General features: G+C 50.1%; 5 protein-coding genes across 5 annotated transcripts; 4 read left to right on the forward strand and 1 right to left on the reverse strand.

Annotated features, from left to right (window-relative positions):
- Positions 1-70: 70 nt before the first annotated feature.
- M437DRAFT_58408 (uncharacterized protein) lies at positions 71-892 on the forward strand (the record flags this gene model as incomplete). The annotated part of the gene is made up of 1 exon (XM_041023396.1): positions 71-892. The coding sequence occupies one exon, from the start codon at positions 71-73 to the stop codon at positions 890-892; it is 822 nt and encodes a 273-aa protein (XP_040875872.1).
- Positions 893-1,399: 507 nt separating this feature from the next.
- Positions 1,400-2,372, forward strand: M437DRAFT_69524 (uncharacterized protein; the record flags this gene model as incomplete). The annotated part of the gene is made up of 3 exons (XM_041025296.1): positions 1,400-1,447; positions 1,500-2,247; positions 2,299-2,372. The coding sequence occupies 3 exons, from the start codon at positions 1,400-1,402 to the stop codon at positions 2,370-2,372; spliced, it is 870 nt and encodes a 289-aa protein (XP_040875873.1).
- A 1,082-nt stretch (positions 2,373-3,454) lies between these two features.
- On the forward strand, positions 3,455-4,701 carry M437DRAFT_58447 (putative GPI anchored protein; the record flags this gene model as incomplete). The annotated part of the gene is made up of 2 exons (XM_041023402.1): positions 3,455-3,727; positions 3,778-4,701. 2 exons carry the CDS (start codon positions 3,455-3,457, stop codon positions 4,699-4,701), a joined length of 1,197 nt encoding a protein of 398 aa, XP_040875874.1.
- Positions 4,702-5,004: 303 nt separating this feature from the next.
- On the reverse strand, positions 5,005-7,236 carry M437DRAFT_78618 (uncharacterized protein; the record flags this gene model as incomplete). The annotated part of the gene is made up of 1 exon (XM_041027017.1): positions 5,005-7,236. One exon carries the CDS (start codon positions 7,234-7,236, stop codon positions 5,005-5,007), a length of 2,232 nt encoding a protein of 743 aa, XP_040875875.1.
- A 336-nt stretch (positions 7,237-7,572) lies between these two features.
- On the forward strand, positions 7,573-8,810 carry M437DRAFT_18439 (uncharacterized protein; the record flags this gene model as incomplete). The annotated part of the gene is made up of 2 exons (XM_041018956.1): positions 7,573-8,598; positions 8,655-8,810. Coding segments are annotated over 2 exons (1,182 nt in total), but the record flags the coding sequence as incomplete, so codon positions are not given.
- Positions 8,811-12,046: the final 3,236 nt, after the last annotated feature.

Raw genomic sequence — 12,046 nt, forward strand, 5'->3', positions numbered from 1 at the left:
TAATGCGACCGTGTGACCAGCACGATGTGAGGCATGTCCTTTCTTTTTTCCTCAGCTCCTTCATGCCCAAATGTTAGCCAACATGACCGCTGCCCCATGGGCAGATAACTTTGAAGATGAGGGTGCAAGATACAAACGCCAGAGGATGTCCGCTCCCTCCCCAGCACATACCGTTGTATCAGACCCCTTCGACTCGGTCACTACTAGCACAACAGCGGAACTACCGCTCCGACCACCTACCATCGACGAGTATACTATCCACACGCAACAACAATGTCGCATTTTCCAACTCCCCTATGAGATCCGGGAAATGATATACGAATTGGCATGCGTCAACGATGGAGTATCAGCAGTCATGCGCAAGAGCACAAGCCGTCATGCAAGTCAAGATTCGGCCAAGGAGCCGGCATTCCTACGAAGCTGCAGGCTAGCGCGCTTTGAAGGTCAACCCATCTTCTACCAGAAGAACGACTTTGTCGTCAGACGCCGCGACTCGATCAACTTCCATCCTCGCCCGATTATGGATGCCCCGATTGCATACCCTTACAGCTCTTTCAACACCGGAGTCCCCAGATGGCTGGATAATATGAGCAGCGAAAAGATTGCAAAGATCAAGACAGTGGTGCTTGTGCAGATTGCACGCGGGGTGTACAAAGATGCATACAACGAATGGCATCGTGACGCGAGTGCTTGCTTCCGTCTGCAGTATTCTGCAAAAAGCAAGAGTGGCTACAAGATCGAATACGTCCGTGTCGACCCGAGTGGACGGTCAGACAAGTATGCCGAAAGGCTTTGCGAAGCGCTCGAAATGAGAATGGACAAATTGGTAAAGGATATGGGGATTCAACAGTGGAACAGGCAGTCGATTTGGGATATGGCGTATCTTTTGTGAAGGTTCCTTGAGCGTTCCTATGGAGTTCCTGGATTTCTGGCATGGCGTTGGACATTAGGCATGACAGGCGTTGGATTGGTTGTTGGGCATGAACCGGAGGCATGGTATGGCAAGGCGTCAAGGATTGAGGATTCTAAGCAGTTTAGCAGCATACTCAACATATGCGAATGAATGATTTCACAATCATGCTTCGACAGAAGATGTGATGTGTTTATGGTTGGTGAGGGGCAAAGAGAAAGCAGGAAGGTGACAGCTTTGCAGAAGGCACGATCAAGCATAACCGAGAGGCCCGTGCGTGAATCGTCATTGCCAATGCCGCTGCTCCACCATTTGCGCGCTGCCGAGTCGTCTACCAATCGTGACAAACTTTCTGTTTGATCAAATTGAAGCGCATCGTGAGAGGTGATAGTGCTGCTGGAGTGATACGACGCCGAACCCTAAGAAAGACGCAAGGCAGATTGGTACCACCCCTTCACGACCAACAAACAGAACTCTACTGAACACACGATGAGTCTCGCCCAGCTCCAGTCAGAACGCGCCGACTATGAGCGCAACGTGAGTCGTCCATCCTGGTGTTTCCACGAATCACTCTGACTGAAGTTCGTAGCTTGTCGAAGTCGAGCAGATGCTCGCCGAGGTGCCCGATATGGAAGACGCCCTCGCCATGAAAGCAGAGATCGTCGCCATGCTCCAAGACGTTGACTCCAAAATCGCCGCTCTCAAACCAGAACCGCCTGCCAGCAAACCGGAATCTGCCCAACCCAGCGAGAAATGGAGCAAGGAAAACCACCCGGCATTCCGCAAGCAGGCAACAACACCCGCTCCTGCAGTCGAAGAGAAGAAAGCCCCCATTTCGTTCAAGGTCAACGACACCGTACTGGCAAAATATGCAGGCGACAAGCAGTTCTACGAAGCTCGTATCATTTCCGTCACTGGCTCTTCGGCCGCTCCTATTTATACTGTCAACTTCAAGGGCTACTCGGGCACTGAAACATTGCGTCAAGAACACTTGCGCCCTCTTCCATCGGCTTCATCTTCGACTTCTCAGAAGCGCAAGGCTGATGGCTCTCCTGCAGTCTCCGTACCGTCTACACCCACAGTCAGCACGCCGATCCCCGGCGTCATCTCTGCCGAGGCCAACATCAATCCTGCCTTAGCAAGCGCTGCAAAGAAGGATCAGGTTAAGCCCCTCGACGGTGACAAGAAGCCTCCGAAGAAGGTGAAGACCTCCAAGGCACTCGAGAACAGTAAGAACAACTGGAAGTCCTGGCAATCAAAGGCATCCACAGGTAAAGCCGCCAAGGTTACACAGAAAGAGAGCATGTTCCGCACAGGTGAAGCTCCTACAGCAAGAGGTACGTTCATCTACATCTCAATTACTCGTTCCTTTGCTGACATCTATACAGTGGGCTTCACAGGCTCTGGCCAGACCATGCGTAAGGATGTCGAGCGTACCCGTCACAACTACACTCTTGACTGAGCATGCCTCGTGTTTTCGTATATTTTTCAGACATCTTTGGCAGTTTTACGCCCCTGTCCAACTCTCCAGAGGTAAAACTGAATTTGCCAGCCAGTTCAGAGGCGCATTATAATTTTTCTTCTTGTCCATCGCTGCTTGTTATTACTGGCGTTCTTTCGGTCCGACGCGAGGGGCGTTGGAAACTTATTGAGGTACGAGAGCATAAATAGATCGAATCATGCTCGACGAGGGAGAAGGTAGAGTGTTTCTAGACCATTTCACGTGGTCTATGGTCAACGTTGCCATGAACAAAACTTGTCTATTTATCCGCGCGTATTATGCTTTCGGTTCCTGAGTGATATCTCTCCTAATCGCTTCTTGTGCCCTGCCGATACGGATCCGAGATTGATTGTGGATCCGAGGCTTCTTCTCGTAGTTGTTAATATCTCGTAAAGAAGTGGTATGGAGGCACGTGGGGCTTGTGATTGGGCCCGCGGCACTTCACACACCTCCACATCTCCCAGCCCTCCTTCTTAACTCGACTTCACCCGAGCATTTTGTGAGTGGCACGGCACGAAATGGGCACGCGAGTATACAGCGTGTCTACTGCACATCATGTTATTCGCTATCTTGTTGAAGGCGCTCAGTGCCGTCTTCTTCTATCCCCTATCCTATGAACCACGGCAGAGTATATCTAGGTCAGCTAGCCCCACCAAACACACAGGTAGGTCATTCGATTTGCATCCTTGTTGCAACACACTCTCAAGATGGTGTACGCACCCATTTCTCTGGCCTCTGTTGCCATCTCATTACTTGCACTGAGCGAAGCCAAAGCCATCAGCACTTCCAGCTCCTCCTCAACTGCTTCCTCCACAGACTCTTCGGCACAACCTACCTCGACCCATCCTACCTGCCCTGAAGCCAACAACAACATCTTCATCGCCAAAAGCGGAGCTGTTTTTGTCGTTGAATGTGGAATTGACTATGCAGGTGGCGACTTGAGATCTGTCAATATTGCCAGCAATAGGATTGGTGATTGTATCGATGCTTGCGATGCTACAGAGGGATGTATCGATATCAGTATGTCTGGAACTGCTTGTTACATGAAGAGCAAACTCCTCAAGCCTCTTGTCAACAAGGGTATCAGAGGTGCGAGAAAGATCAAGGATGCTCCTGTGAGCAGCTCGGGCAGTAGTACCACGGCTTTGGGAAGTGTTACCATGCCTGCGACGTTCTCTGAACCTACGGCTTCCACGGCGATGCCCACAGCTTCGGTGCCTACTGTTAACCAGGGCACTGAGTATATCAACTACACCAATATGGCTGGATTTTTCCTGCAGGATCTTGCTAGTACTGTGCCTAGCACTTTCGACTATGTGAGTTTTGCTGCTAGGATTTTAGCGTGCTTCTTGCTAACACTCTCTAGACGGCAACAAACTTCGGTCTCATTAACCAGACCTACTCCACCGACACTGGCTACAACGCAGGACAAACCCAATGGCAACGCTTCAACAACTACCTCTTCTACCTAAACAGTCAATCTCCCGCTAACATCGCTTACAAATTGCTGTTTATCGGTCGTCATGGAGAAGGCTACCACAACGCAGCACAAACATACTACGGCACTCCCGCTTGGAACTGCTACTGGAGCCAACAAACCGGCAATGCGACCAACAGCTGGGAAGATGCTGACCTCACTCCTAACGGCATCGCTCAAGCCCTGAAAGCCAATACTTTCTGGAGCCACGAGATGTCTGCGCAGAAAATCACTCCTCCGCAGGTGTTTTACGTATCTCCCTTGACGCGTTGCTTGAAAACTGCAAACTACACTTTTGCAGGCTTAGGACTGCCAAACTTTGTGCCTACAATCAAGGAATTGGTTAGAGAGGGGATAAGCACACATACCTGCGATCACCGCAGCAACAAAACCTACATCCACAATCTGTTTCCTAGTTGGAACATCGAGCCTACCTTTACAGAAACCGATGAATTGTGGAATGGCATCACGGAAGAATCTTCCTCGGCCCAAGACTATCGCTCCAAGATCGCTCTCGACGAAATCTTTACTTCCTCCCCCGAGGCCTCGATCATCTCCATCACAACACACAGCGGTGAGGCTAGTTCATTGCTCAGAGTACTGGGCCACAGATCCTTCTCGTTGGTTACCGGTGCCGTGATTCCGGTCTTCGTCAAGGCGGAGACGATGAGCATTGCAAAGAATGCGACGATGACGACGGTGCCTTGGGATGCGGCTGCTTGGTGTACTAATGGGCCCCCAGTTACGAGTAATGCTGCTTGTGTGTGCAGTAATGGGATGCTTCCTGTTGCTACTACTGCTTCTGGTGTTTGAGAGGAAAGGAGTACTTGATGAGATGAGGGTTGAATGTCTTGATTATGAAGAAAAGTTATCTTTAGATAGTGCTATGTGATCACATTTCATGTTTCTTTTCAAATTCTCACTCCTTGTCATCGTCCGGTGAGACGCAAAAAAAAAACAATAATAACAATAATCAAGGAACGTATCTTCAGACAAGAGAGGAGTCCATGCCATTTGATCGTACTGTTCATTTGCTCTACATACGTTATGCCCATCCATTGAAAACAAACTCCATCGCTATGCAACAAGCCACCTAACATTATCTCATTCACTCGCTCACGATGACCAAATATCCTTGACTTCACCTCTTTTAGCCCAGCAATCATACTCGATCCAAGCTACCCGTCTACCTCTTCCCTCATCTCTACAAAGTCGTCCAGGGTTTAGGACATGACAGCCCTCGAACGTGACTGCAAATGCCGGTGCTTCGGCATCAGCCAAGACCAGAGTATGCGGAAGAGGGTACAGGCTCATAGCGCTGCCCTGATCCCAGAGCACTGGTCGCGTAGACAAAGGGAAGGGTGAAAGATTTGACTGTGGGAGCAGCGACAGAACGAGTTTACGGGCGATTTGCGTGGGTGTAGGGATCTCCGCAGGCGCTGAATCGGCCATTTCATCGTCTTCGTCCTCTGCGGTAGTAGCTTTGCCAAAGGTTATTGCATTGCGGCGTAGACGACTGGAGATGTCGTCGCGGAAGACCGTGATTTCGTGGGCTGGACCGAAGATCGATACACGCGCGGGGTTGGATGTCCAGATTGGCTCGACAGGTACGTTGCTGTCATCTGACTTTGGGAGAGGTGCTTCTGATTTGGCAGCAACGAAAGCACGCTTGACGCGACTAGTGAAGAGACCAGGGATGGGAGGGCGTGGAACAGGATTGCTGGCTCCAGCACTGAAGGCAGAAGCCCAAGGATCGTTGTCGCCAGGAACGAAGACCCATGTTGAAGTTCGTAAGAGTGCAGGGAAGTCTGAGAGTACAGTGGCAAGGTCATTGAAGTACTCTTTGTACTCGATGCTGCCGCCACTACCGCCACCAGCCATGACTGGATGGCTGACGAAATTGCCTACGAGCATGAAACATAAAGGCGTGAGTTCATCCTCTGCAGCGTACACACGCAGAACAGCACGCAAAGCCTCTAGTGACGATGGGTCATCCAGGTTAATCTCGCCTAGTATGACCATCTTGCGTTGTTGAGAGGCTTGCTCTTCTGTAGGTGCGAGAAGGCGTTTCTCCAGTTTACGCATCTTAGCTCCCATGACCTTCTCACTACCCAGGCCGAGGAAGTCTGTCCAGCCAAAGCCACCTCCAAGACCGACATCTGGTTGTTTTGACGAGTCGGCAATGCCTAGTGTTGCGTTACGTTTTTCAGATGGAGGACCGCCGATGCTGAAACCGATAAACTTTCCTCCAATAGTACCACCGACACCAGTGGAAGCACCCAGGCCACTAGCACCGGCTCCTGAGTATTCCTCTTCGTATACACCTTCGATCAAGACGATCATGCCAGGACAAAACCATGATGAGTCCAGGCCTTGCAGAGGTTTCGCATGCTGCAAGTCCAGAGTGATGCTTCCAGTCAAATCGTTCAATGCCAGAGTGCCAGTAGGGGTGATGACCAGCATGCCGAGCAAGACATGGTTACTGCCATTTCTACCCAAGAGGTTTGCAATAGGGGTAATTTTGTAAAATTGCTGTATAGAAGTTGAATCTTGACGTTTCAGCGAGCGAGTGTTGGCGATTGCAGGAGCTTGGAAGGCTTCATTGCGCATCAGACGCTGATGGATTAGGTTGAAACGATCGCGGAAGAGTTGTGTCCTGTGAGTTGGTGAAGGAAGGAGAGAGGATTTTGTCGTGATCTTCTCAAAGTGCTTCTTGTGAATATTGTAGCTCAACCTGGGCTGTTCGTTGGCACTGACAACCTTGATCCATGCTCGAGGATCTTGAATGTCTGCATCATCATCATCTTCTCCAACATCTTGTGACTGGAAAGAAGTGTCGACCAGACTTGATCGTCTTGAAAGGTCTTGACTCTCACCAGCGAAAGCAAAACTACTTTGTCTGCTGAGATTTGATTTTGTTTGAGTAACCTTGCCGCCGGTCATCAGGCTCTCGATAGTCTTGAGAATATTCTTGAGCAAGGAGCCATCATTGACAATCAAGCTACCACCACTCTTTTTCCAAGCTTTTGCGACTTCTTCGAGGACACCCTCTGCGGTTCCTCGTTCACGCCATCCAGAGCCGCAGTGTTTACCGATGAAGGTAGCTAGTGATTGTAAAGCGGGAGAGCTGAGGGTGAGGTTATGTTTCTTTGTGAATGTTCGAAAGGCCAAAGGTCTCAGACTGGCAGGTGGGAGGAGGATTGGTAGAATGGTAGGAATCGAAGGCTTGAATGCTGGCGGAGGAATCGCAGGTCGTTTATCTCGAGGATTGATGGGATGAACAGGCGTTCCAAAGGCAGGACTCGAGGAAGGAACAGCATTCTCTTGCAGGCGAATCGTGGTTGCCATTTTGAGAGTGACTGGTCTTTTGTGTTGTCGATTGGTTTGTGGTGGACGCGACTTCCCTAAAGTGGTTTCAATGTTCGCGTCGACGCGGAAGGCGCGCGTGCTTTCACGTCCATTTTCATGTGATTGGCCGAGCAACCCACCTAAACATTGTCCACTCTTCACTTTTGTTTGCTATAATCATCCACTGACGACTGATTTTGCGCCTGTGTCTTCCATCGGATCCTAAAATCACAAATCAACATGTCAGTGCCCGAACAACAACAGCCACTCGACGCTGTCGCCGAAGAGCAATCAGCTCAAGAAACTCCCCAGATCGAGAATAGAGAGGAGGCACAAGCAAATCTCGCCAGACTACAAGCTGCCGCAACCAAAGAATACTCGCTCAAGAACTATGCCGCTGCCTCGGAATTCTACTCGCAAGCCTCGGAGCTGCAGGAGCAGCTGAACGGTGAAATGTCCCTGGATAACGCAGATCTGCTCTATCAATACGGTCGCTGTTTGTACCACCTGGCTGTCAGCAAGAGCGACGTACTAGGAAACAAAGTTGCTGGCAGTGGAGAACCTCAGAAGAAGAAGCGCAAGACCAAGTCAAGTGCTGCGAACAACGATGCCCTCAAGGACGGCGACCAAAAGATGGCAGAGGAGGTTGTTGAAGCTGTCGTCGAAGAGAAGGATGGCAGTGCCACAAAGAAGGAGAACGAACCCGCGAACAAGCCCTTCTTCCAAATCACCGGCGACGAGAACTGGACAGACAGCGAGGACGAAGGCGACGATGCTGAAGAGGATGGCGAGGAAGAGGAAGAGGATGATGATTTTGCTATCGCATACGAGATTCTTGACGTTGCACGCGTCCTTCTCACCCGCAAGCTTGAAACGATACCCCAACACTCTGACAGCAAAGGCAAAGGAAAGGAGACACTCGTCGATAACCCCGAAGCACGACAGGTTATGGATCGTCTTGCCGACACACACGATCTCCAAGCTGAACTTTCTATGGAGAACGAGAACTTCCCTGAGGCCGTCGCCGAAGGTCGCTCAGCACTCGAGCTGAAGCAGAAGTTGTACCCTCTAGAGTCTAGCCTTCTCGCAGAAGCACACTTCAAGCTGGCACTCGCCATGGAGTTTGCCTCAGTAACTACAACAAACGCCGAGGCAGTGGAACAAGGTGCTCAAAAAGAGGAGGCCGTTGACGAAGATCTGCGCAAGGAAGCAGTAACACACATGGAACTGGCCATCGAGTCCTGCCGCCTACGAGTCGAGAAGGAAGAATCCTCTCTGTCATCCCACCCAGCCGACAAGCAAGAAGCAAAGAAGAAGGAAATCAAGGATGTGAAGGAGATGATGTCCGAGATGGAGCAACGAGTAAGTCCCAGCACCATAGGTATCTATCACGTTACAACAACTAATGTCTGCCACAGCTCGTCGACCTCAAGACACCTGTGGGGGCTGCGGAGAACCCTCTGCGCGGCATTCTGGGCGGTATGCTGGGTGAAACCCCCGCTGATCAGAAACAGCGCATCGCTGAAGCAACAGCAAATGCCAACGATCTCAGCGGCCTGATCAAGAAGAAGAAGCCTGCTGCTGCTGCCGCTCCAGCAAGCAAGAGAAAGCTGGAAGATGAGAACCAAGAAGCAAACAGCAAGAAGGCCAAGGTCGAGGACGAAGCGACTAAGAACGCTTAGGAGGTTTGACTATCGGCATCTGGATTTGGGACATTGGTTTTTCTGGCCAGAGCGTGATGCTTCACTCGACCTCATAATATCGTATAATGTAAAAGTCATTCATCATCCCCTGCATATTAAGCACAGCGTACAATCTCTTCGTTTTATGTGGTTCCGGTCAAACCCAGCTCGCTCTGCACGCGACCAAGTAAGATCTTCCCCAATGTTGATACTTTCTGATCGCGAAGGCAGAAGACAGTATAGCTGATCGTAGACAGAAAACGTTCAATCAGCTCGAGGTGTAGCAGTGTACGCTGGCGTCTTTGCCGAAGCAGTCCAGGAAGCAACAAGCTAGCTAGAATGAGGATATGTTGCACAACGTATTGTGCATATCTAGGTGCTTCTTAGATACAGAGAGGTATAGTTGAATAAGGATAAAATGATTAAGATAGCGTTGCACTTACTTGCCCACCTCCGACCGCATCTTTTGTTCCCATTGTCGTTGATTGCTAGATAACAGTCAACCTAGAAGAGCCTGCTCTCTAGTATCTATGATCGTGTGGCGATGGCTATAGTACTTATGGCCTTTTGACAGAGCTATAGTCAATATACTAGAGATAACGTGTAGATGGTACTAATTCGCAGTCTCATGGAGCGCGAATCAAGTCTTGTATTCCTTGCTCACCGGCTTCTGACTGTTTATGAGTCTGGTGCTTCCACATTTGATGGCAATCGGGAAGTCGTGACAATGGCGACGAGGTATGAGTATTGGTTTGAGGCGAGATGAGGAAAATGACCAACGAAATTGCAATTACGGCAACAGACACATACCAGCCACTACACACTTGCTTCATTCAAGCGAGCATACCTTAATAGCCTACCTTTATCATTCTGGAACAATATGCAACGCATTGGAGGCATGTCCTCGTCGACGTTGACTTCAGAGAATATGTTGTGGTGGTGACCCTGTACTTTTTTAAACCTCCCCCAAGAACAGCAAGACAAAAATACCCGAGCACGACAACGAGAACAATAACACAAGCCTCCTATGAAGGCTTCGTGTTCGTCTACACATACCTTAGATCAAGCCAGAAACCCATACAAACCTCTTAGCCCTGCCTGGCAAATCTTCGATTTGTTCGTCGGCAACAGAAACCCGAGAAGGCTGAAATGGCTTGTTTCCTCGCGAAGGAGCCGAACAAAACGACGTTTGGGATTCTTCCAGAGGGGGCTTCTGTTTAGCCTTGCCATCCTTGTGCGGCGTGTCCCAAGACTAGAGCACTGGTCATGCATGATGAGTAGGAAAAGTGTTGCGATGCGATTACCTCGCACAATGCCATCACCATCATCACTTAAGTGGTCCGCTCGATGCTTCGACAGCTAGCTCTCTAGAACGGGCGAGCATTTGCTTCTCTTGTTGTTACAGGACGGAAAAACCTCCGTTCTTGAAGAGAATGGCAGGGTCAATGACGTTCCTGACTTCCTAGATCGCATCACCGGATCATCGACAACCCACGGCGGAGACTGATCGACTGGACTGTCGATTGTTCTTATACGGAGTGGACTCCCGTCCGCTGGGATTTGTGTCGATGCGACTCGAGAAGGAAATTGTGCTTGCAGGGTCGAATACGCTCCGAACAGTGAGCATCGAGTCGCCGTCGCTTAATCGGCAGTAATATTATCCTGCAGTTCTCAGGGTTTCCTGGCGCACTCATCACGTTTTTGGTGTGAGTGGAGTACCATCGGCATGATATACCAAATCGTTGATTTGAAGCACAATCACACGATTGTGGTTGTCCGAGAGATGGCTGAGAGCTGCTCCTAAAAGTGGTGTCAGCAGCCTTGAGGCTTGATCCAACAAAAGTGGTGACTGCGACGTTTACCACATGACGTGAGATGACGAAAAGAAGCAGGAAAGGAAAATGTAAAATAAGAAGAAAAAACAAATTCTCATCTCATCGCCGATGCATGCAAGAATGTTGGGGCTGTCGACGCCGGGAGCAACTCCGAGCGGAAACGACGACGACGACATCGAAGATTTGAATACCATAGCACGAGCTGCTTTGGACGTGATAAGTAACGGACGTCAGCGACATCGTCTAGTAGTCGCCAGGACGCAAGCAAGGTTGTAGAGTAGACAAGCGCGAAACAGCCCGACTGCGCGATGTGTGGAAGTGGTCTGGCATGGTACAAGGGTAGAGGACATCGAAATTCCCATCGACGACAACCATCGGAGGGACGGTAATTCTTCCGCACTGCCTCAAGCCACACGAACACAACTGGAAAAGCTCTCGAATGGCGGGCCTGTCAAAAACGATCCGTCGACGCCGGCACCCAGCTTTTGCTTCGAGCCGCGGTGAGTTTGGGTTGCCGCATCCGAACAGCAATCGACCGATCTGACAAGAACTGGACCGTGTTTTGTGGTTGGGGCTTGAGGTTTGTGCGGCCACTCCGCGTTGCTTGTGGGAAAGCTATGCGACTTGAGGACCGCAACGTGTGGTGCAGACACGATGCGGACAGAATTGTGAACTCGAGAACAGGTAGGTATCACAATCCGAGATGGCCAGACTGAATGAGAGCAATCAACGGCGGACCAGCATAATAAACCACCACCATCGTAGTAATTATTGAGGCTTGCGATAGCTCGTCGAAGTTCACCATCAATCGAAAACCACCTCGCTCTCGGATTTGCTCGATGATTCAAATCAATAGCCCCTTTGATGCGGCTCTAGACTGACTCCAGGGATCGGTGATCAGCCTGCGACTCAACAGCTTTTCTCGTGCACGCTAACATTGGCGTGTAAGCAAGAGTAAGCAATTCAATAGCTCCTTTGTTTCGAAAGAGAATCCACAAACAATGCGCAAGCCGATGGTGAGGTGAAGAGGTCTCCACGTAGGAGTCTGAATGTGGCTGCTGGAGATTTGAAGATCTGCCAATCACAGCTCGTCTCGGAGGAGCTTCCGAATCCAAGCCGACAGCCTCATAGGCTCATATATGGTCAATCTCAAATCTGATCGACCTTCTTAGATCAGCCCATCAGTAGGTTTGTAAGTTGAGATTGATGTTTGCACATAGAATGGTAGTTCTGTGCGTGGTGTTTCAGTTGCATCTCATACCACGTACTGATGAGACGCATGCTGAAAATCGC

This window comes from Aureobasidium melanogenum (genome assembly GCF_000721775.1).
Source record: "Aureobasidium melanogenum CBS 110374 unplaced genomic scaffold scaffold_28, whole genome shotgun sequence".
In the NCBI taxonomy this organism is placed as follows: Eukaryota; Fungi; Ascomycota; class Dothideomycetes; order Dothideales; family Saccotheciaceae; genus Aureobasidium; species Aureobasidium melanogenum.